Source organism: Salvelinus namaycush, chromosome 12 (assembly GCF_016432855.1).
Source record: "Salvelinus namaycush isolate Seneca chromosome 12, SaNama_1.0, whole genome shotgun sequence".
Taxonomy (NCBI): Eukaryota; Metazoa; Chordata; class Actinopteri; order Salmoniformes; family Salmonidae; genus Salvelinus; species Salvelinus namaycush.
Window position 1 is genome coordinate 44,116,414 of NC_052318.1, and position 24,400 is coordinate 44,140,813.

The 24,400-nt window shown below is 43.7% G+C and overlaps 2 protein-coding genes across 2 annotated transcripts; both read right to left on the reverse strand.

Annotated features, from left to right (window-relative positions):
* Window positions 1–1,387: 1,387 nt before the first annotated feature.
* LOC120056625 (palmitoyltransferase ZDHHC23-A-like) lies at window positions 1,388–4,431 on the reverse strand. The gene is made up of 4 exons (XM_039004826.1): window positions 3,922–4,431; window positions 3,130–3,801; window positions 2,439–2,606; window positions 1,388–2,095 (listed from the first exon to the last, which is right to left on the reverse strand). Exons 1-4 carry the CDS (start codon window positions 4,038–4,040, stop codon window positions 1,822–1,824), a joined length of 1,233 nt encoding a protein of 410 aa, XP_038860754.1. The 5' UTR covers window positions 4,041–4,431; the 3' UTR covers window positions 1,388–1,821.
* Window positions 4,432–14,086: 9,655 nt separating this feature from the next.
* Window positions 14,087–20,324, reverse strand: LOC120057295 (V-type proton ATPase catalytic subunit A-like). The gene is made up of 15 exons (XM_039005862.1): window positions 20,214–20,324; window positions 19,567–19,648; window positions 18,748–18,876; window positions 18,363–18,577; window positions 18,107–18,244; window positions 17,839–17,990; window positions 17,542–17,704; window positions 17,282–17,390; window positions 16,606–16,728; window positions 16,384–16,498; window positions 16,115–16,178; window positions 15,820–16,023; window positions 15,601–15,695; window positions 15,331–15,502; window positions 14,087–15,171 (listed from the first exon to the last, which is right to left on the reverse strand). The coding sequence occupies exons 2-15, from the start codon at window positions 19,646–19,648 to the stop codon at window positions 15,079–15,081; spliced, it is 1,854 nt and encodes a 617-aa protein (XP_038861790.1). The 5' UTR covers window positions 20,214–20,324; the 3' UTR covers window positions 14,087–15,078.
* Window positions 20,325–24,400: the final 4,076 nt, after the last annotated feature.

A 24,400-nucleotide genomic window follows, 5' to 3' on the forward strand; every position in this document is an offset into this window, starting at 1 on the left:
ATACTAATTAGCTCACAAATTTAAGCATATTCATACACTCTAGAAACAGAATATATAGTGTTACTTCTCACAAGTGAAAGGAATTGTATAATATCTGTACATTATAGGAACACGTGTGATTACAAAAGTACAATGATGTTTTGCTAGAGATTAAGAATCAGTGGTAGACACATTGCAAGTGCATGAAGAGGTAAACTGTACAAAGTCATATACCTGTGTTGAAACTATACTTTTCGGTATCGGCTGGATAAAGGGAACTAAGAGTTCCTGTTAGCAATAAGAGGAAGAAGGATTTGGAAACTAACTGCCAATAACACAATAAGCTGAACTCTGCCTAGCAGAGACAACTTTGTATTAGCAACTGATAATTATGAGTGTATATGGTATTAAAGTTAAGGGACATCACCCTGGGATGGGTGAACCTCAGTAGGGGATAAAAAGGGAAAACACCATCTTGAGAACGGAGTGTCTCGCTTGCAAATTACTGTAAGTGTGTACTCCGGGTTGCAATCCTTATTAAACAAACTAATGTCTGATCAAAGACGTTTTCCTATGGTCTCTTGTGCACATAGGAAGAATCCCTTTTCACAACATAATGTCTAATAACACATTTATCAACACTGAGTCTCAAGTTGGAATTTCGGTCTCTTACCAGAGCAGAGGAGCAGGACGACCACTGGTGCGGTGGACCATAAGTGGACGAGCAGAGACTTGTTAGTAATGACACTCATGATCTGAAATACATCAATGTTGAGGGTGATTGAGAACATCTCTGAAGAATATGCACTGACAGGAAATGACAGAGTCAACGCCGAAGATTAAGGGGAGGATTTAAAACCAAGAAACAGAAGCCACACCAGCAAAAAGGATTTTGAGTTATGAGAGGGACAGCATGTGCATATCTTCAACAGTAACCAAGTTTGCTCTCAGTCTGTAGATTTGTTGCGGTGATGCCACAGATGAGGCCTGAGCTCTCTAGCCACTTTCTTAGTAACCCCAGAAGCCCTGGCCTACTTGCATGAAGGTTTTTTATGGCCCCCTAACCAGCATTGTCTCTCACTCTCATCAGTTGGATTTGATATGCTTTATTGGCATGATAAACAAGATACAAAGGAACATGAGTCTTAGTCTTCTACAGCGAACAGGATAGTTGAAATATAAGACATTTACTGCACATGCAAACTTAATATCAAATTTAACTACAAAGAGTATGTGGGTGAGAGGATGTGTGTTGCTCATGTCTGTCAGAACATGCACAGCTTTCTTCCCTTTAAAGTAATCTTCGCCTGTGTCACCTTATGGCCAGGCACACCAAATGGCAATGTGTAGTTTACAGCGTCATAAACATGTTCTCTAAGTCGTGCATGTCCATTCATCCATTGCTATTTAGTCTGTCATGGTTAAGAATCTTTACATCCTTTTGGAAAAAGGTAGCCAGCAAAATCAAACAGATATTTGTCAGAGGTTAGAACTTTATTAAATCAAACATATGTTTGTCAGAGGTTAAAACTTTATTAAATATGCAGAGCAGCCCTTTATATTTACACCATGTTATAACTAATACTAATAGTCATATCCATGACAACCTGGAGGAACATGGTTATTTTCTCTACCTAAGTGTTTGGAATATAGAGGTCTATTTAACAATTCAAAACGAACATCTCTGAGTTGCAATAAGTTTGCGTGACCCAAGGGCAGTTGAGAGTTCAGAGATGCTCACAGTCCCACACAGCCCACCATCATGGTTGAGGAAAGGCGTTTCTAGTTGAAACCCAGCAGTGTTGAACTAGTTGGTCAGAGTGGCATGGTGTTAAGCCAAGGCTAAACCAAGTCAGTGAGGGCAGAGGGGTGTCTATCTGCAGGTTCTCCCATGGTCAGGAATTCAGCCCAGTTCTGCCAGAAGCCACGTGAGTAGACCCCTGTGTCGACAACGAGGCCACGCACACGACTCTGGCCATTTTTCTTCCGCAGAGCAAGTTGTGCCTCCCGCTCCGTCAAATTGTAGCTGATATTGATCATTTGCAGCAGCAGCAGGTGCAGCAGACCTCCTGTGACAATACTGCTGTACCAAGCACAGGTGAAGCACAGGGCTGAGCTGTAAAGACATCCGCATAGTTACACTACGAAAACAACATAACACTTTCAGTTCTATTTCAGTTGGTTTAAGTTAGCAGATTTTTAAACAAAATCTTTTAAGACTTATTTCAAGTAACTCAAAACAGTTGGTAACTAGCCACTGGGCACAAATCATTTTGGTTGAAATGATGTGGAAACAGCGTTGATTCAACCGGTTTTTGCCCAATGGGTACCTGGTGCCTAACAGTAGACAATGAAGTGGTGCTTGTTTCAATGAATCCCAAATAAACCCAAATAAATTCTGAATTGTCATTTTGTTTGTGTGTACAATTTTTAAGCAAATACCAGGTACCGTAGTGTACCTGTACTGATTGTAGACACCAGGGCAGTAGAGCAGGGCGGTGAGCAGGTTCTGTCGGGGACACACGCTCCGCAGTACCAGACTGATCCCATACAGAGAGGTCAACAGAAAGAGGAGCAGGGTCAGCAGGAAGTTGCGATGATTGGCCTTGCCGACACAGCTGTTTATCCTGCCTCCGCAGTGACAGACACAACACAGACAATACACCCTCAGTTCAAATGACCAAGTTCTGCTGTGGTAGAACATGTGAAAGCACAATTAGTATGAATGTGAGGTAATGAGCACATACTCTGTGTCTGGTTGTGTATCTATCTAAATTATCTATCTAAATGCCACAAGTAACAGATTGTCCTGGTTTGAGGTCGCCTCACCCTGCTGAAGGGTGAACCCCTGTGGGCCCTGCACATGTCTCTACAGCCTGGTCTGCTTTAGTGACGTCTTCTTGGCCTGACAGTGTGACACTTAGTGAGATCATGATTATGTGTAGAAGAGTATTGTTGAGTGGATATAAGTGTGAGGGTCTGAGAGATTCAAATATTGTGTGTTTGTATATAGGGAAATGTAGGCAGATATGATAAGGCTTTAGTCACTTTTGTGTTGCAGAAGGTATTTTTTATCCTGTTGTTGCACAAATAATAGCATAATAATACTCACGTCCTCCACAACAGACAAAGAAGTTTAATGAAACCCACCAGATACAGTGGTGGTCCAGGCGCTGGACACAGCCTCCACAGATCCGGCAATGTCCCGCCCGCGGGGGACGCACCACTTTGCACAGAGGACAAGTGCCCCCCTTCGCTGTCAGGGACTGTGTCTGCTGTTCCACTGGTTTGGCTGGGGATGCTGGCATCATCGACTGGTCCACTCCATTCTGAGAGGCAGAGTGTTTGTCAGGCAGTTGGCTTTGATTGGTGCTGTGTATGTCAGCCAGGGAAGGCTGCACGAAGCCTGGCCCCCTCTTAGTGCGCACAAGGGAGATGAGAGTGAGAACCACACCCGTTGTCACGGTCACAAGCTGCAGGTGACTTACATCCCCACGAGGTAAGATCTCTGTGACAAAGAGGAAGTACATGTAGGCTAGGGAGAAGAGCGCCAGGCTGAGGAAGAAGAGGGTGCGGCCCTTCTTCCGGTGTGTGGCGTAGTAGTACCACAGCACCAGGCCAGGTAGGGCTGTCAGAATGACCAAGCCCAACAGGAAGTGCAGGGCTGCCAGACGCAATAGCAGAGGAAGCAACACTAGAGCTGGGACCATGGAGAGCTCCACCCGCCTGTCCCCTGGTAACAGTCTCACCCTCAGCCGGTCCATCACTGCGCCAAACACAGGCAACACACAGTCAGGTTTCTGAGGCTCACCCTTTAACCACCTGGAAAAGACATGAGGTTAGGGATGACAGAGAGGGGAACACAGAGAGGGCAGTGGGTTAGACCTGAACGCGGACTGCTGAGTCCTGCCATGATCCTCCTCCTCATTCCACCCCCCTCACCTGCTGCAAGCTTCGTCCAGATCGTCACAGTCACAGCAGCATCCATGTGGGTCTACATCACACTCACAACAGCACATGGGATCATCTGGCTCTGGAGGTTTAAACTTCTCCCATTTCATTCTGACTGTTCACGGATCCACTTGAAGGTCCTGTGCAAAAAAAACTGTGACAGTAAAGAGACACAGTCAAACTATTAATAGCTTCTCTCTGGGTGTGGTAAGGGTGTGTGGAGAGTGGTCTTCATTCTTCATTCAGTGAAGTGCTTCAGTAATATGGACTGTGTTGGAAATTTTATTCCACCACTGAGGTTGAGGTTACACAACATCTTACATTTGCATGGTGACATCACCTTTGTCAAGGCCGGATGTCAACAGTTGCCTCCTATATGTAAAGCTAGCTTGTTGCTTTAGTGGTTTGTATGGTTGGGGTGGGGGGGTCCCCTTTCTCAAATTTGGACCTCAAGGTGCGCAGGACTGATTCAGGGACTGACTGGCACACCAGATGAGGGGTATGTCTGGGTGCCAATAATCAATCACATTTGACTTGAGTACTCTCTTAGACAGTCTAATTAATGGAGTTAAAGGAAACCTTTGTATTGATGTCCCACAGACAATTGTTCATCATAATGAAGACATTAAGGTTAAGCTATCTGAAAAGGTACTCATTACTTGCATTAACACACTCACATTGACAGCACGTGCGCATGTACACACACACACACACACACACACACACACACACACACACACACACACACACACACTACCAACTAGGGATATGCCTACTAGACCAACATCTGCCTCATGAAAGTGACAAGAAGTTTAATAAACAACTTTTTTAGGTCGTTAATGGAATCGATTAAAATAGCTTTTGATTTTAACAAGTTTTACAATACAATTACTTTCCTCTAATATAAAATTGGCTTTTAGAAATAAGGCCACCATGTCCCTAGGGAAGACCTATCTGGGCCAACTAAACCCGGTTCTCCAAATACGCCTATCATATGGGGAGATGGAACGTGCATTGTTGGAATGACTGCCAGTGTTGGCTTTGTCATCTGACATACTACTTCAAATATAGCCCAGCTCTTCGACAGTCTAAATATTGACTACCTACAATATTTTATTTCTTAATAAGTGAACTTAAAATAACTGTAGACTATAGTCACATTCTAAAGGGAAAGCTGAACAAAAATGAATATATTTTTTATTAACTAAATATGACAAATCAATGTTTCAATTCAATATTCTAAAGGAATGGGGTACCGCATACCAATAAACACATTACCTTAAACCCTTTAACCTGACTCCTAAACTTAACCCTGATAACCTGACTCCCTAACCCCTAGCCTAGCTAACGTTAACCACCTAACCACCTAGCTAAAATTCGTAACATATCATACGTTTTGTAACTACTTACTACTTTTAGCTACTTTTCAACTACTTAGCATGGTAGCTAACCCTAACTCTGTAAGATAACTCCTAACCCTAACCTTAACCCCTAGCCTAATGTAGCATATCATACTAAAGCAATCAAATGTAATATATCGTACTAAAGCAGTCAAATGTTTATATATCCTACCAAAGCAGTTGAACGTAGCATATCATACTAAAGCAGTAGAACATAATATATCATACTAAACAATCAAGATGTAGGATACTATACTTCCTACAATTCATATTATATTGTCTGACCACTATTACATTGGTAGGCCAATGTAATGTAACCTAATGTAATGTAACATATTGTAATGAAACAGGCTGAAGCCCAGCGCGCTATCGACTGTGCCATAAAAGCATGCTCAATTGGCAGAGTAGATGTCTGCAATTATAAACCTGGGTCGCTACAATATCATACTACATAGAGTCGCACGGATTTTAGTCAAATATAATATGTTTTGCTTTGAGACCAGGTTGAAAATGGTGTGCATCTAACTTACCTTTTTGAGAAAATAATAATTGCATAGCCTACATTTACCTGGACTGTAGGTTTTTTGGGATAATGCACCTTTCCCTCGAAGACTAGACTACAGATCCTTGTTAAACGAACATCTATTATTTCTTATTTCATTTATGTTTTTCCTGTAATATATTTCAGACTTTCCCTGTCAAATAGGAGATCCGTATCATCACACTACAATAAACTTCCGTCCGAACTAATTATGTGGCGGCGAATTCCAGGTACCAGGGTATCCGGTAAGCGTTGGCAGGTGTGATATCCCTTTCAGTTAAAAAAAACTTTTTATCGTTTAATATCCTGTAATCCAGCAGTTTTAGGGGAAGAGCTTGATTATCTTCTATTCCTCATCATTTCGTTGGGAAAGCAACATCGGTCATTGAAGAGGAGCACACGGTTTATTATGAGAGGAGTAGCCTGATTGGGTTGGGTGACAGTGTTGAAAAAGGAAATTGGCATGCCTTGCAGTGGCACCCAGCGACAGCGTGTGGCAGCGTTAGGAGGTGGTATGCATTTCGCGGATTCTCAGGAGGACAGCGTCACCACTGCGCCGGGATAATTTGAATAGATCAAATGGTCTATTGGAATTGCAATACAGCATGGGGGATGGTATTCTTTTAAATGTGCTGATGTAAACAGGAGGCTAAACGCTTTGTTGGTCATTAACAAAATGTACTTGTTTCTCACCACATATCCCTTACCTCCGCTTAGTGCTGCATATGGCTGAGGCTGTTCGTCCTGTCAAAGTCAATGTTCTGCACCTGAGACATTGAATAGCTTGCTTATCTATAATTTATCACAACTTGGTCTCAGAGCATTTCGAAAGCCGAGATGTTCCTTTGAGTATGATATGTTTCGTATGGTATGTATTAATTTGTGGATGTCCATCACCCACTTCGTATGATATGCTACAAATTACAATTGTATTATATGGTACGAATTTACAAAAAGTACAATATGTTACGAATTTTCTAAATGTACAATATGTTACAAATTTGCAAAAAGGAATTCTAGCTAGGTGGTTAGGCTAGCTGGCTAGCCTAACAGTTTTCAACTGTTCTGCCTGCGGCTATGGAACCCTGACCTGTCCACGGACTGCTACCTGTCCCAGACCTGCTGTTTTCAACTCTCTAGAGACCGCAGGAGCGGTAGAGATACTCTTAATGATCGGCTATGAAAAGCCAACTGACATTTACTCCTGATTATTATTTGACCATGCTGGTCATTTATGAACATTTGAACATCTTGGCCATGTTCTGTTATAATCTCCACCCGGCACAGCCAGAAGAGGACTGGCCACCCCTCATAGCCTGGTTCCTCTCTAGGTTTCTTCCTAGGTTTTGGCCTTTCTAGGGAGTTTTTCCTAGCCGCCGTGCTTCTACACCTGCATTGCTTGCTGTTTGGGGTTTTAGGCTGGGTTTCTGTACAGCACTTCGAGATATTAGCTGATGTACGAAGGGCTATATAAAATAAACTTGATTGAAACTTGATTGATAAAGTTAGCTAGGCTAGGGGTTAGGGTTAAGTTGAGGAGTTAAGTTAAATTGTTAAGGTTAGGGTTAGGGGAAGGGTTATCTTAAAGTGTTAAGGTTAGGGGAAGGGTTAAGGTTAGGTTTAGGGGAGGGGTTAGCTAACATGCTAAGTAGTTGCAAAGTTCTAATTAGCTAAAATGATAAAGTTGTCTGTGATGAGATTCAAACTCATAACTTTTGGGTTGCTAAACGTTTGCGTTATACGCCCACCCATCCACCCCGATCAACCACCGTCTCGCTTATGTAACCATACCAAATGTAACATATACTAATTTGAGTGTCCCGGGTTTACATTTACTATGTTACATCTAGTCTATGAGACCAGGATGTTTATCAAAGTCTGTAGAAAGACCTGATATTAGACTATAGTGAAATTGCCTTCATTGAGCATAGAACTAATTTAATTGAGCATAGACCTCACCCCTGACATTACGCTACCGTCACCCTGTGCTGCCATGTGTTATAGGTCAACCACCCTTCTCTAGCCCTTGCTTTAATGGCCTTTAGTTACTCTGATACCATTTTGGTTTTACTGCTGCCAAATTGTTGGCTTGGTAAACTGGTGTGCTGTTTTGTTTTGCTGCCACCTTTGCCTAATGCTGCTGTAGCTACATGAAGAGTGTGGGTATTGTTGACCATTTCCACGGATGATAATACTGAGGTGTTAAAAAGACAAACAACAGCCCTGATAATCTACACTGTTGAGTGGGGGTTAGTGGGGGAGCCAGACAGATGATATGCAGTCATGCAAGAGGAGGGAGTGGGAAGATCTGTGGTACAGCCCCACCCTTCGGCATCATATTTCCTCCAGCCAGCAATATGACCCGTCCACCCCCCTCCCCGTCCCCCGTCCCCTCCACTCACAGAGAAGACTCTAGAAGAGTCAAGCGTGTGCCTGATGGGAAGCAGGAGTCCAACTCTATGTTTATCTATGCCTTGTACATGTTTGTATAGGTAGAGTAATAAAGCAGCGCTTTCTAATGTAAATGGTCTGATACAGAGATGGTGTGTGAGCTGATCGTTATACTCAAACTAAATAAAATGATAATTGACTTTTGACAAATAAGGGTTATGTGCATATTCAGAGGTGACTAATTATAACTCAAACCTAAATGGGGTGTCTGAGTGAACCGTGCCCCAGGCGTGTGTATCGCAACAATGAGCAGCCAACAACCAAAACAGGCATTGTATACCGACAGACAATTGTGAGTGCAACTCACAATGTACACAAACAATTACAAAACAATTATGTAATTTGTACCAGTTGACATGGATTTTGATTATAGGGTTATGAAAAAACATTATAATCATTGACGTGAAGTAAAATGTTGGAAGTGTGCTTATTTAGATTGCACTATTATAGGCTGATATAGATTTCATTTGTGAAAGTAATTCCCAATTATCACACAATATCCATGCACACACAAACGCATGCACGCACGCACACACGCACACACGCACACACACACACACACACACACACATTACAGGTTAATTCGGATATTGGGAGACAGCTGAATCTTCTCTTTACAGTAATGTCCACTCTGGTGATGCTGTGTAGACGGACTGAATCAATACACAGGATGAAGCTCCCTCTGCCCCTATAGGGTATGCTCCCATTAGTCAAGCTGTAGTCCAGAACCAAGCAGCAGTTAAAAAGCCTGGACCATAAACTCAATCAGATACAGACTCTCTAATCTATTTTGGTAGGGTTAATGCAGTCAGTCGCAGACAATAACAAAGGCAACGTCTGACTAGCGTTTACAACTGTTGTCAGCAAAAGTAGAATGAACTAGTGTCGGCCTATGTGTAGAGTCATAATAGAGTTAAGGAGGGTATTGTATGGCTTCTGCCTGTGTGTGATGACTTAAAGCTACCACTGGGGGGCCCCAGATCCATGTGACATTTTTAATTTCATCGTAACATCGTCTTCTTCGTACACACACGGGATAATACACGTTTTTAAAATCTGTCTATGTGTGTGCGTGTGTCTTTCGGTGGGTTGGGTTAAACGCGGAAGACACCTTTCGGTTGGACCTTGTGTGCAATTGACCAATAAAGTCATCTTAATGCAGTTCTACCATGAGTGGCGTTTCAGTAAAGCAGCTTGATGGTAACCTTTCCTTTGATATCCCATCAAAATGTGAAGATAAAAAAGGTATTGCTTATGCAAATAATTTCGGTATGCAGCACATACTGTGGATCTGTTGTAAGTCCTTGTGAACAGGTTTAATTTTTTATTTTGACACTTAGAATGGCTGTGATGTCTCTAGGCTGTCTATTCTCAGATTATTTCTGTGTAAATCCTTAGTGTCCGTGTTGTCTTTACTAGCAGAGTTGCGTGCCAAGTGAAAGTGAACTGTTGGAAGAGCAATATCTCTGTAGAGGGTGTGTGTGTATGAGGGTATGTTAGTGGGTGAGGGTGTTAGGTTCTATGTGCTTGTGTTGGGTTGTCAGAGGGGGGGAGAGCGGCACCAGAGGGCGGGGGGCTGATTTAGAGGCACTCCTCTTCAACATATCTGTCAGTGCTGCTGAGATCTGAGAGGATTACGGGCCTCTTGTCTTTCTCCCCACCCCCGCTCATCCTCGCTCACCTACTGGTCGCCACACTTGCAGGTAAGAACTTCTGCTCACCCCTCATCTCACTCACACACATCATCACACGTATATCCACACACTCAGACATGACTATAAGACACATGCACAAACATGTAGACATAAGTATACATACCAACCAGTGGAGGTTGGTGAGGGGAGGACGGCTCATGATAATGGCTGGAACGGAGCAAATGGAATGGCATCAAACTCATAGAAACCATGTGTTTGATGTATTTGATACCATTCCACCTTTTCCGCTCCAGCCATTACCACGAGCCCGTCCTCCCCAATTCAGGTGCCACCAACCTCCTGTGATACACATACACATACATACACATGCACACAGGTAGACATACTAGTACCAACACAAACCACAATCTCAACACATACTGTAGCAATGCAGGCCCACAGATGAGAGACAGACACTACCATAAAACCCACACCACACCATACACACATGCTTTTGTCTTACTCTGATGGCATTGTTAATAATCAGTTATATCACTGTTATAGGCTACTTTATTAAATGTTCACTGTATGTTCACTGTATAATATACTGCAGGCCTAAGCAGCCTTAACAAACACTAGAAACCTTACATCAGGTCAATAGAGTATGTTTGATGATTCAGGTGTTTTGTGTTTATCTGATGTGTTTGTCTAATGCCCCATAAACTTCTCTGAATTGATTTTGAATTTGCTTGGTTTCTGCCTGAATCACTCGTGTTGTGATGGAAAGTTTTTGCTGGGCCCTGTACCTCAGCACAGCAGCACAGTGATACTTTAATCCATGGGATTTTTGTATCTCTAATTTTAGAGGAGATTTGGTGTCACTACTCTACCCAGAATATTTTCAGCTGCCAGACTGGAGCTGTGTGTGTGTGTGTGTGTGTGTGTGTGTGTGTGTGTGTGTGTGTGTGTGTGTGTGTGTGTGTGTGTGTGTGTGTGTGTGTGTGTGTGTGTGTGTGTGTGTGTGTGTCTAAATTGTGCCTCTCTGTTTGACAGGGGGGATTCTCTCTTTCTGTTTAGTCTGCGATGGTGCTACTCTGCCTAACCCCACTCAAGATGCTGCCCATACCGAAGGCCCTGTAACAGACACCATGGCAGTGTCGGCACTATCAGCGCCTGGCTCTGAGACAGAAAACACCTCACTGTCTACTGATGTCCCTACTGATGTCCCTGTGGAGGAAGGGGGCCATGTGGTGCAACAGCAGCCCGATAAAGAGAAGGCAATGTCGGGAGACGATGTGGTCTTCTCCTGCTTGCTGTATGGAAGTGACCCAGAGGGGATGGGGGTGCAGTGGGTGGTCCATGGGCACAAGGAGAGGCACACCATACTGGAGGGCAACCAGACTGGACAGGCACACCATACTGGAGGGCAACCAGACTGGACAGGCACACCGTACTAGAGGGCAACCAGACGTCTGACGATGCGTTTGCAGGCCGGGCATTCCTCTCCGGGAACCTCACTGCTGGGGACTCATCCATGATGCTGAGGAACGTCTCGAGAGTGGACTGCGGCGTTTACCACTGTCTCCTCATTCCCCATAAATGGCACCACTGTGGATGGGAGTGGGACCAAGCAAAGCATCCACGAGGACCTGGGACAGTACTGAATGCTAGTGTGCTGCTTGAGGATACAAACTCAGCAGTGTAAAAACACATGTAGCCAGACGAAACAGAGTAACTGGGTCAGTTCTGTAAAGTATCTGGATATGTATAAATAGATCTGTCTTGACACAATCCGGTTCAAAGCACATTGATATGAGTACCAAAAATGGCATTTGGCACAATTCTAGAGTAGTCTTTGTTGTTCAGTTTTGATTCTCACCAGGTCTCCCTCCATAGGTCAGGATGGTGGGCATCATCACGGCAGTAGTTGGTGTGGTGGGGGGGCTAAGCGCTGTGACATTGACGCAGTTTAATGAGAAGCTGCCATGCCTGAAGAAGTGAGAAGGTGCGCTTATCAGGTGAGAGAGTGAACTGTGGGTATGTATCCATGTGAGGGGAGGAAACCCCCCAAAATAACACGTCAGGTAGAATGAGATAATATACTGTATGCCATTTAGCAGACACTTTTATCCAAAGCAACAAACAGTCATATATGTTTTACTTATGGGTGGCCCCAGCAGGAATTGGACCCCTGGCCCTTGGCATTGCTAGCACCGTGCGCTACTGACTAAGCCTCACAGATAGCGCTCCCACTGGGACAGTTTGTTCATTTGGCAGCTTAGATGGAGAGGAACTGTAATTTAAACACACAGTGTCAGACTAATATCAGCACACAGAACCAAATCTCTATGCTACTCAGTCTGTCACAAGAGAGACTATTGCAAGATAGACTCCAGGACCATGGACAGGAACAGGCAACAGAAATAAAGAGAGAGTGATTGGGAATTATGTTAATTTCATTGGTTTAATCTGTCCTGTGCACTTCTCTTCACATGTGGAGACAAAGATAATATCGCGCCTCATCAGCTCATTGTTATGGATGTCTCCAAATAAATGTCACTAGAAAACAGCTTATGCAAATGCAGCTACTTTGCTGTTATTCTGGCTGCACTTTTTGACGTGACTAAGTTAGCCATAGTTGGCTAGCTAGCAAGTAAGGGATAAGAACGTTACCAGCAAGTATGGCAATGGAACATTTAGAACGAACGACTGGGCTGCAACCATAGATACAGAACAAAAAGACTGAACGACTGGGTCACGTCTATAGATACAGAACAAAAAGACTGAACGACTGGGTCGCGTCTATAGATACAGAACAAAAAGACTGAACGACTGGGTCACGTCTATAGATACAGAACAAAAAGACTGAACGACTGGGTCGCGTCTATAGATACAGAACAAAAAGACTGAACGACTGGGTCGCGTCTATAGATACAGAACAAAAAGACTGAACGACTGGGTCACGTCTATAGATACAGAACAAAAAGACTGAACGACTGGGTCAAGTCTCTGGCAACCAAACCGATAGAACCCTAGATTTGTGTCGGGACTATATATTGTGGAAGGATGAAATAGTATGAATAAATTCATCAAAATAATGCTTTTATTTAAGATATGTCAATCATTATTTGAACATGCTGGTAACCCGTTGTATAAAAGTGATAATGCCATCGAAGCTGGTGTTTGGAGAATATACTGGTACAGTTTGCTGGACCTTGACTTCATCTCGGGCCTAACAACACCCGTGCCAATATATCCCCCGAACACCAGTTCCTCAGAATTTATCACTTAAATTGGACCAACATCTAAAACCAAGTCAGTGGATGGATGGTCTCTAGGTATGAGCATCAACCACAATATAACTAATAGGGTAATATAATACCAATATAACCAATATAACTCATTGTCTTGAGTTTGGTGAAACAGTTCCCCTTTATTTCCTGGTTTGTTCAAGTATCAAAATAATTCACCTTCTCAGTGGTACAAGACAGATTTACTAACTTGCTACGGTTTCTGCCTGACTGCTTCTGGGCATACGTCTTCCAATCAAAAGTCAACCTCATCCTGAGTGACCAACTCCATATCAGGACAATTACTTATGTTGTCCTGTGTGTTCCTTTTCAAAACATTTGAAACCGTGGGAAACTGATGGCTAATAGGATTACATTGCACGTTTGTTTAGGATTTACATAAACGGATTTTGATACAATTTCAAAAATACTTATTCTTGTTTTCCAACTATTTTCAATTATTTATGTATTTTGGCTTCGCTGTAAAGAAACTGCATTCTTTCAAGATAGGATATTTTTTTATTTTGGGGGGGGGAAACAGCTGCTATGATGACTGACTGGCCTCTAGTGTTTCAAATGGTTGCACTAGAAACAGTAACAGTATGAATAAGGAGCTTCTATGCCCATAACTTTTTTCCATTTTGGATTCATGCAAGAAATGTTTATGAAAGAATAAAAACATAAGTAAAAGTATATGAGAAAGATAAATATGGTTTGGGAAATGATTGTCCTTGGTGACATCAAGGTTGCTAGCTGTAATTACATCTTAGAAACATGTCACCAATACATTTAAGTCAATATTATTTCACTATCTCCATCCAGAATAAAACACCAGGCAAATTGTTCCTCATTCATTTATTTTCTTTAGACTCCATACAATACATGTGACATAAATATACCTTTGTGGAGACAACCGATTCTAACATACACACCGTCTCCGTCGCACACATCCACACAACACAAAAACAGCATTAACGTCAACAACATCAATATATCCACAGAGAGATGGAAGAGCAAAAATCACATCTGTGAGGCGGGGAGAGGAAGAGGGCCTCAACCTCCTGAAATAAACAAGGTGCCTCTGTCCCTTTAACCATGTGTACATTCCCATTTTTGTTAACAATCTATTGTTGGTGGTCACACCTGGGAGATGAAAGTGACACTCCACTTGAGAGGCCCTGTGTTGCAGCTAGTAGTTAAGTGCAAGTGTAGCACCTGATCGGGGCCCAATGATTATTGGCCTGCAATAACGGCTGTAGTAGTGTGCTCATGGATGACGAGGGGGCTGAAGGGAGAGGAGCAGCACATCCATGCGATGTGGTCAGGGATGATGGTATTGTAATGTTAATAAACTAATGGTGAGATTTGGTATCAATGAATTCAAGTTTAAAAAATTCAAATTGAACTCTTATTTAACTAGGCAAGTCAGTTAAGAACAAATTCTTATTTACAATGACGGCCTACCCCGGACGACGCTGGGCCAATTGTGCGCCGCCCTATGGGACTCCCAAGCATGGGCGGATGTGATACAGCATGGAATCGAACCAGGGACTGTAGTGACACCCCTTGCACTGAGATGTAGTGCATTAGACCGTAGCACCACTCAGGAGAAAATATTCCAGTAGCCTCGTACAAGACAATATGGTAAAATAAAAAAAGCAAGGGTTGTAAACGAGGGGCTTGAACATAGTGTTGGAATGTAGAGGAATGAACACTTAGGAATGACTGAGGTGTGACGGTCACTGCAGCAAGGTTTCACAAAACAGGGGCCACTGAGATACTGCACGGCACAGCACAGGGACTGGGGGGGGGCTCAGAGGGGAGGTGAGAGCTCAGTCCTCCAGGGTACGGAAGGCGTTCTGCATGTCCTCCAGTAGCTGGGCGTAGTCTGCTTTGATTTTGACCTCGCCCTCCTTCACTGGGTCCTGAAACAACAGAGGTATACAGAGACACTGGGCTTAGGAGACACAGCGAAGTGCAATGACACTCAAAGACAAAGTACAACATTGGATGTACAAAGAAAACCAGAGGTGGTAGAGGGACTGGGGAAGTTGGTTAAAGCAAGGGGCTGAACAAGCATGTACCTTGAACTTCATGGAGCTGAGCCTGTAGAGGATCTCTCCCATGTGCTCCCGGATCATGGACCAGGTGATCCTGTTGTCACTCTGAGCCGTGGTCTCCACTGCATGTCGCGCCAAGTCGTAGAACGCAATCGTATTGGAGAGGATGCCCACCGTTTTGTAGAAAGGGCAGAACCTTCAGGAAGGGGTGAAAAAGTCAATCAATTCGCGCTTAATAACCGACGATTAAGTCAATTTAGTATGTCTATGACACACAGATGTGTGTGTATTTACCTGTCGTATGGAGTATAGCCATTCTGCTGCAGGAAGTCATCCTTGAGTAGTTTAGCAACCTCCAATGTGATCTTGTCGGTCTCAGCGAGAGATGCCTGTTGAGGTGGGAGGGGGCACAGAAATTAGTGCATAGTGCGTGCATACACATGCTCACCGTCAACCTAGGCCGTATATATGAAATCGACCCATAACCTTTACTCACATTGGCCCCTGCCTCACCTTTCCCACAAGCTGCACAATCTCAGCCAGATCCTCCTCCTCCTGCAGGATCTCCTTGGTCTTGGTGCGAAGCGGCACAAACTCAGGGAAGTGCTTGTCGTAGTACTCGTCCAGCGCCCGCGTGTACTTGCTGTAGCTGATCAGCCAGTTCACTGAGGGGAAATGCTTTCTCTGCGCCAGCTTCTTATCCAGACCCCAGAACACCTGTCAGACAGAGATAAAAAACAGGAATGAGGAGGAGGAAGGGTACAAGTTTAAATTGTCCAAACTTTAATATATACAACTGAGGCATTACCTGTACAATACCCAGCGTAGCTGAAGTAACAGGATCCGAGAAGTCTCCACCAGGGGGAGACACACTAGGGGGAAATAACAAGGCCAAGTTATTCAGACACTACAGTCTGCCATCACTGTATCATACTGTAAGTTCCAATGAGGATTACACTACATGGTCCAGGTATCTGGTGTTGCAGGACTGGTACAGGTCAGAACCTGTCTGACCCTTAGAGTCAGGAGGGAGGGTGATAGAGGTTCCCCCTGCTGGTAGAATGATGTAGTACTCACGCTCCAACAATGCTGACACTGCCCTCTCTCTCTGGGTTGCCCAGGCACTTCACCCTGCCAGCACGTTCATAGAAGGAGGCCAGTCTGGCTCCCAGGTAGGCAGGGTACCCGCTGTCTGTGGACAAACAGCACGCAGAGCTCTGACTGGCTCAAAATGGCAGACATGTTTCTGTGATAGGTTTACAGACAACCATCCTCCATTGCTATTGGCTGTGTACTCACCAGCAGGCATCTCAGCTAATCGTCCTGAGATCTCCCTGAGAGCCTCTGCCCATCGGGAGGTGGAGTCGGCCATCATACTGACGTTGTAGCCCATGTCTCTGAAGTACTCGGACAGAGTGATTCCTGCAGTGGCACACACAAGTAAGACTCAAAAGCACAGAATCAGAGTCAATACAAGGTTATGAGTAAGTGGTGACTCATCCCCCAACCGTCTAGAACAAAGGATTCACAACTACCAACAAAAATTATTTACAACTGTAAACTCCAGCTATACTGAACAAAAATATAAACACAACAAGTGTTGGTCCCATGTTTCATGAGCGGAAACAAAATCACAAAAAGCGAATTTCTCAAATTTTGTGCACACATTTTTTACATCCCTGTTAGTGAGCATTTCTCCTTTGCCAATATAATCCATTCACCTGACAGGTGTGGCAAATCAAGAAGCTGATTAAACCGCATGATCATTACACAAGTGCACCTCGTGCTGGGGACAATAAAAGGCCACTAAAATGTGTAGTTTCGTTATCAAACACAATGCCACAGATGTCTCAAGTAATGAATTTATTTCAATTGACTGATTTCCTTACATGAAGTGTAACTCAGTAAAATCTTTGAAATTCTTGCATGTTGCGTGTATATTTTCGTTCAGTGTTGTAATGTGGTTGCCTGGTACCTGTGTAAATGGAGGCCTCTCTAGCAGCGACAGGCATATTGGAAGTGTTGGCCACTAGCGCTGTTCTCTTCATGATACTTTCCACCTTTCCATCCACTTCCATTGTAAGCTATGGAGCAGGGAGGAACACCATTAATCAGACTGAGGACACATCACAAACTGGTGATCGGCTCTACCAGACACCCTAGTAGTGAAATTCCCTGTAATGTCATGAACCACGTCGTCAATTATTACAATTTGACACGCGTACGGCCACTAACCTCAGGGAAATCTCTCAGCACTTCAGACATCTCATTTCCACGCTCTCCGCAGCCCACATAGATGATGACATCACTGTTGGAATACTTGGACAGGGACTGTGAGATCACAGTCTTGCCACAACCAAAGGCTCCTGGGATAGCGGTGGTGCCTCCCTGGACACACCTGTGAGAACAAGCACAGAGCCAGAAGCAGATGGCTTGTTAGAGGGTTCACGCCAAGGAAGTGTCAGGAGGAAAGGATATAAAATGGAGTGAGTAGAAAAAAAGGTAAATAAAGTAGAGATAGGTATAACTCACGGGAAGAGGGCATCCAACACTCTCTGGCCAGTAAGCAGGGGGTGATTGGCAGGCAGCTTCTCTGTGACCGGGCGAATCTGTCGCACTGGCCAGACCTGGATCATGGTAAACTTCTCCTTCAAACCCTCAAACTCCAGTTCCAGCACCACATCCTGCCGATACACAAACACAATTGACCAAAACAGAGACAAGAGTATGGGATTATGCCATTCACATCAATTTTGTATTATTCAGCTGCAAAGACGTTTGTAGGCGGAGGGTGACTCACATTGACATCATAGTTTCCAGGTGGGGCCACGTAGGTGACAGTGCCTCTGCTCCGGGGTGGGAGCATCAACTTGTGCTTGATCAGGGAGTTCTCAAACACCGTGCCATAGATATCCCCACCTGTTATGTGACTGCCGGTCTGAGGTAGAGATGGACAGGGGGAGGAAGAGGACATAATATGTAGATTTAGGAGATGGATCATATTTCAATGGGGACACACCTTACACACACTCAATGAAAATACATTGTTTTCTTACTCGAAGACTCTGGCCAGGTGTAAACTCCCACTTGAGGTCACGATTGAGGGCTCCAATGTTGACTCCTCTAGGGATATAAATGCTTTGAGTGAGGTCATTGATGTCTTTGAGGGGACGCTGGATACCATCAAAGATGGACCCCATGATTCCCGGCCCCAACTCTACAGACAGGGGCTTTCCTGTCCGAAGGACAGGGTCTCCGACAGACACACCAGCTGCAGCATACATTCAGGAAACCTAACCATATAGCCTATATGCCTTATAAGAGGAAAGGCTAGAACACATCTGAATAGAAGTACACAAGAGTAAGTGAACCATCAACGTTAAGTGAAGGTGGGTGTAACGGTATGTTTAGCAGTAGAGCAGGTATGACTGAAAAGGATACAGGTCTCCTCGTAGACCTGAATGGTTGCCATGTCTCCCTCCAGCCTGATGATCTCTCCCACCAGCTCACTGTGGCCCACACGCACAAGCTCGTACATGGCCGCTCCTGCCATGGCGGTGGCTGTCACCACTGTTGGTTAAACAGGTTAGACAAAGAACAGATGACAGAAAACATGTTATTTGCAAGTAGCACTGAGTTTGGCTACATGATCAAGTCTAAATAAATCATATTTTTGCCATATTGGAACAGAGCAGACCACTCCCGGGCCAGAGCCTGGGATCCTTGATTGGAAATTCAGACACTGACCTGGACCTAGCCTCTACTAACCAGAGAGTGGAAGACTCCTCTCTCATCTCTAACATGTAGGCTCACTTTTTGTGAACAGTCCCATCACAAGTCAGACTGTTGAATAAACTTAATTTGAACGTACTTTACCCGTTGTCAGCTGATTTTGTCCTTATGTAGGAGATAATCTGATACAAAATATCCAGAACGCGTTTCAGTAGACAACAGTCAGTTACATTCGGTTAATGTTTACATATTGTGCATCGCGTGAAATGCGTCAGGAGATGTAAAATACAAGCAACAGAACATTCCGGTGCCGCAAAATGTCAGGGTAACCACGGGAAAGTGTTGTTTACCCATCTTCACTTCTTACCACCAAAAGGACCAACAGCATGGACAAGCGGTAAAGTAAGTTTACATATCATTGTATTCAACATTCTGGCTTGTAGAGACTATCACGTCTTTTTTACGGCCACGTATTTCAGACTGATATCCATGGAGTAACCATAGTAAAAGTCTAATGTTTAGACAAACCTGGACCAGAAACTCCATGTACATATCCAAACTCGCTTTCCCTCTCCTCATCACGGATTTTAGGAAGCTTGGAAGTGTTCATCTGCAAAGTGTACAGAGGAAAATGAGAGATCAATCATGTGACACTTCACTATAATGATGGTGCATGACACTTAGCTATAGTTACTTAACTGTTTCAATAAATCAAATTACTTAATGGATTTAAAATAATTCACCATGAACACACAGAATCAAGACACATTTCATTCATTGGTAGATACATGTAACTAGGTAAACTAGCTTGCTCAGGTCCTAAAACCTAAAACCCGAGCGAAGCTTTTGCTTCGCTAAAGCAGGAAACAAACAAGCTAGGATTCAGGAAGCTAGCTAATTAACTAGCCTCTACATACCATATTACAAAGCCAAAAAAGTACGAAACACAGTTTTAGTTGTTTATCACAAACATAATATAACGTAACGTTAGTTACTGGTTAGCTAACCTAGTCGTAGAGTCAGTCAGGTGACACTGACAGAACAGAAAGGTAACAGCTAACGTTAGCTAGCTAAGGTTAGCTAATCTGCGTGGTATATCATTTACTAGCCAGTTGCAATGAATTGACATTCATGTTAGCAAACTAAATTCGAATAATACGATTCGGTTTGATTACCTTCTCTTACTGTGAAATGTTCCAGGGCCCTTAAGAAAATGTATTTCCGAAGGGGATGAGCCGTGATCAGCTGACCAACACAAGACTATCTTGGGAAACAATAACCATTTTGGCTCAAAGCCCTGTTTTACATTAGGAAAGACGGGCTGTGGGAGTCAAAATGGCGTAACAGCGCCACAGTTTCATTCCTTTAGCTCGAACGCGGCTGGGGCTGCGTTCTAATATCCTTGAGGTTATTTCCTCAATGACATAGTTTACAAGGATACAGTCAGAGTCAAACTATTTCTTTGCATAGCAGCTTAGTTAAATTATATACTCTATTTTTATACCCGGTAAATTGACTGAGAACACATTCTCATTTACAGCAACAACCTGGGGAATAGTTACAGGGGAGTGGAGGGGGATGAATGAGCCAATTGTAAATTATTAGGTAGCCATGATGGTATGAAGGCCAGGACACCGGGGTTAACACCCCTACTCTTACGATAAATGCTCCTAATCAGTGTTGCCAACTCCTCAGTAAGGAAAATAGCTATTGGCTGTCCTAAAAGTCGCCAAATGACGGCATCGCCTAATTTGCATAATTGGCCATGTGCATGTAATTGTGATGGATGCTGTAGGACAGAGGAATAACATCGTGGGAGAGACAGAAAGTGAGTTAAAAAACACCCTAAATATGTTTAGAACTACAAATGAACTTTCTTCTGTCATTCTTGTTTTTTTTATGTCACAATTCCAACCCTTCTCCTTTATCCGGGCTTGGGACTGGCAAAAGTGACCCAAAAGAGACACTCTGGCGGAGTTACTTCGTATTTTATTTCTTATTTTATTTTTATTTTTTATTTTTTTTATTTTTTTTTACATTTACATCCTGCCCTGAATGTAAGCCAGGGCGGGATCAGTCAGCGGTGGCATCCCGCATGCGCGGTTTATTTGCAGTCTGGACAAGGAGGGGTGAACATCTCCTGCTCTGACTGCAGCTGGGAGGGACTGCTGCGTGAGGACTGGGCGCCTGTGAGTGCTTTGGGACGGTGTGGGGCCCACGGCAGCCCCCGCTGCTCGTTGAGAAGAGTAAGAACGATACGTGCTTTCACATCAGAGTCTCAAAGTCTCCAATAACACCAGAAAAAGTTGCTAGATTTGTCGCGTAGCTTTTTTGAAAATGTGTCGCTAGAGGGGTCTGAATACTCGCTAAATATAGCGACAAAGTCACTAACACTGGCCCTGGGGTATTTAATATTTTTTAGATCAGAGGAAAGGTTGCCTCCTACTGACCCTCAAACACCACTTCCAGCAGCACCTGGTTTCCCATCCAGGGACAACCAGGACCAACCCTGCTTAGCTTCAGAAGCAAGCCAGCAGTGGAATTGCAGGGGGATATGCTGCTGGCATAGGCTTATTGATATACAATCACTAAGCCTATTTTTACTGTGATAGGCCAACATTGGAAAAATACACTTCGGATACCTGGATGGGACCAGGATGAATATGTATGAACTTTCCAATTTGTAGGTCGCTCTGGATAAGAGCGTCTGCTAAATGACTTAAATGTAAATGTAAATGTAATACCTATTAGCCAAATAAAGTGCCCAGCAAAAATTATATTATTCAATTGGCCTAGCTATGATAGGCTATTTGATCAGCAAAATGCATATCTATAGTCGTGTGTGCTCGTGTAGTACGCTAGCCTCTATAAGGATTTATATTAGTGGTCTAAAATGACTGTGTCCCATGACACAAATTATGGAGAGAACAAATCCACAGAGCAGAACGCACTCATGTTATGATGCATCACACGGCGTGAATCCAACTGTAAGCCTATGAGTTCATTTTACATATCTTCCCTGTATGATTATTTTTATTAGCCTATTCTGGATATGTCTACTTGCCCTTTTGACATGGGAGCAAGCACTGCGCTCATACATTTTGCTCATTTTAAATAGCCTTGTCACAGGCTAAGCCTAGCAGTGATCCTATCCTATCGCAGAAAGGGTGATCGATTGAGCCTTATAGTCATTTATCTTCTTTTAGAATGTATTTTGTAATAACAACAAATACGGACACAGGATTCCTATCTCCAGTTGGAATGAGGACCGAGCGTTTTGCTGTTGGGACTTTTATCAGTCTGATTCTCCAAGTGGGCATGACGCACCAGAGGACGAATGGTGAATATTGCCATGGTTGGAAGGACGCGCAATCTACCTGGCAAGAGGGTTTCCACTGTCCCGAGCGCAACGATCAAAGAGAAGCGGTGATCTGCTGCGGAGCTTGTGGGCTGCGCTACTGTTGCGCACTCATGGGAGCAAGACTGGATCAGGGAAACTGCAACAACCAGGAGCAAGTTCAACAGCCTGGCACTTCTGATGACAAGAAAGTTGCCAAGAGCGCAGGTAAGTTGTAGCCTAGGCTACTGAAATAGGACCAAATACTTCGATGTTGATCCTTGCATGGTTATTATCATAAAGGCCTAATATGCTGGCTATATAAGGCCTAGGCTTTTTAGGCATGTCCTCGCTGGTCACACACGGGTTGAATCAACGTTGTGTTGAACCAACGTGGAATAGACGTTGAATTGACGTCTGTGCCCAGTGGTTATTCCTTGATAACACACACCGTGAGATTCCTTGTAGCCTAAATTGTATTGGTGAAGGAGAAAGCCTAATGCAGTGTGTGCTTGAATCCATCCAACCCACCAAATTGCCTTGAAGTGTGGCCTCATGTCCAAGCATTTATTAAACTCTTCAACGTGCAGTTAGCCTACTCCTGCACATTCGGAGAATCATGTTAAGACTTGATCTGCTGCCAAGGAGCTTTTCAATGAACTGTTTGTTTTTAGTGTTGCATGTTTTGCACAGTTTACTGACTTACCCTGTTAGAATGTTCTACTCTTGAGCAAATTGGAATATGGACACATCCCTGACCTTGCGAGAACTGAAGAGCAGGGGAGTCACATGAATGTGCATAGTCTATACAACTATGTACACAGGAAGGTAATCCTTAAAATGTCTTTCCTTTTCACTCTATCTTCCCTTCCACTTCTCTCCTGCCCCCTGCCCTCTTAATTTTTGTGTTTTCTTTTCACTCTGTAGTACCTGTCTATGTTCCCTTTGTGATTGTGGGCTCTTCGTTTCTGGCCTTTATTTTTCTGGGCTCCATGGTGGCCATGGGTGTCTGTCTGAGTCGTAAACAGGAGATCTCCCAAAGCCCAGAAGGTGCTGCTGGGCCCCAAGGTGGGAGTGGAAAGCAGCAGCAGGAGGCTGTACCCATGACTGTGAGTACAGGGATGTCCTGTGGTTCCTCTTCATCTCTCTACCCTCCCAATGCCAGCCAAGCCTGTCCAACTGGACCCTCATGTGTCCACCAAACCTTACAGAGGCAGGAAACTCCCACCAGCCTACAACCCTCCATGGCTCAACCTTCTACCATGCACCCCTCCATGGTGTTTTCCACCCTGGTTCACCCCTCCATGCTTCACCTTTCCATAATGCATCCTTATATGGCTCAAATGCCTACTTTGTATACCTCACAAGAGGGAAGGCGTCTTCTACCATCTCCCTGCCCCCCATCTGGCTATACCAGTACTAAACCCAGACACACTGAAGTGATCATATAATTCGTGGCTTTGACATTTACAGACTCCAGTGCGGAGTATTTGGGTATTCAAATATGAAAATATTAATAAGCCTAGAAAATGGAAAGTAATAAATTGCTGACCTATTTCGGGTGTTTTGTCCATAATAGAGTTATATTATTGTTAAGTATTTCTGATGCAGCTGCTAAACTCTGTACATAACCCCATCACATGATATCATGACTCACTCATTCACCACTCTTTATCTGAAACATTCTTCCCCGTGATCTTTATACATGAATAGAATTCACTCTGGGGGTTGAATGTCCATGGTACTGAATGTTTGCGCGTCTAGCTAGACCTCTTTTACCAACTGCAGCTTTTACAATTGAAGTTACAACATTGTTTTTACCTCCCATTTTCAGACTTAATTCCATACTTCCATGTGTCCATCGGAAGCATGCATCTTCAGCTTTAGGCTAGGCTATCTTATTAGGGAGACCGTTATAGGCATAGTCAATCAGAATCAGAATCACGTTTATTGTCCTACAAGAGGAAAATCTTTGCACAGCTCACAAATGACATACACAAAACATAGAAAACGCAGTGGGAAACA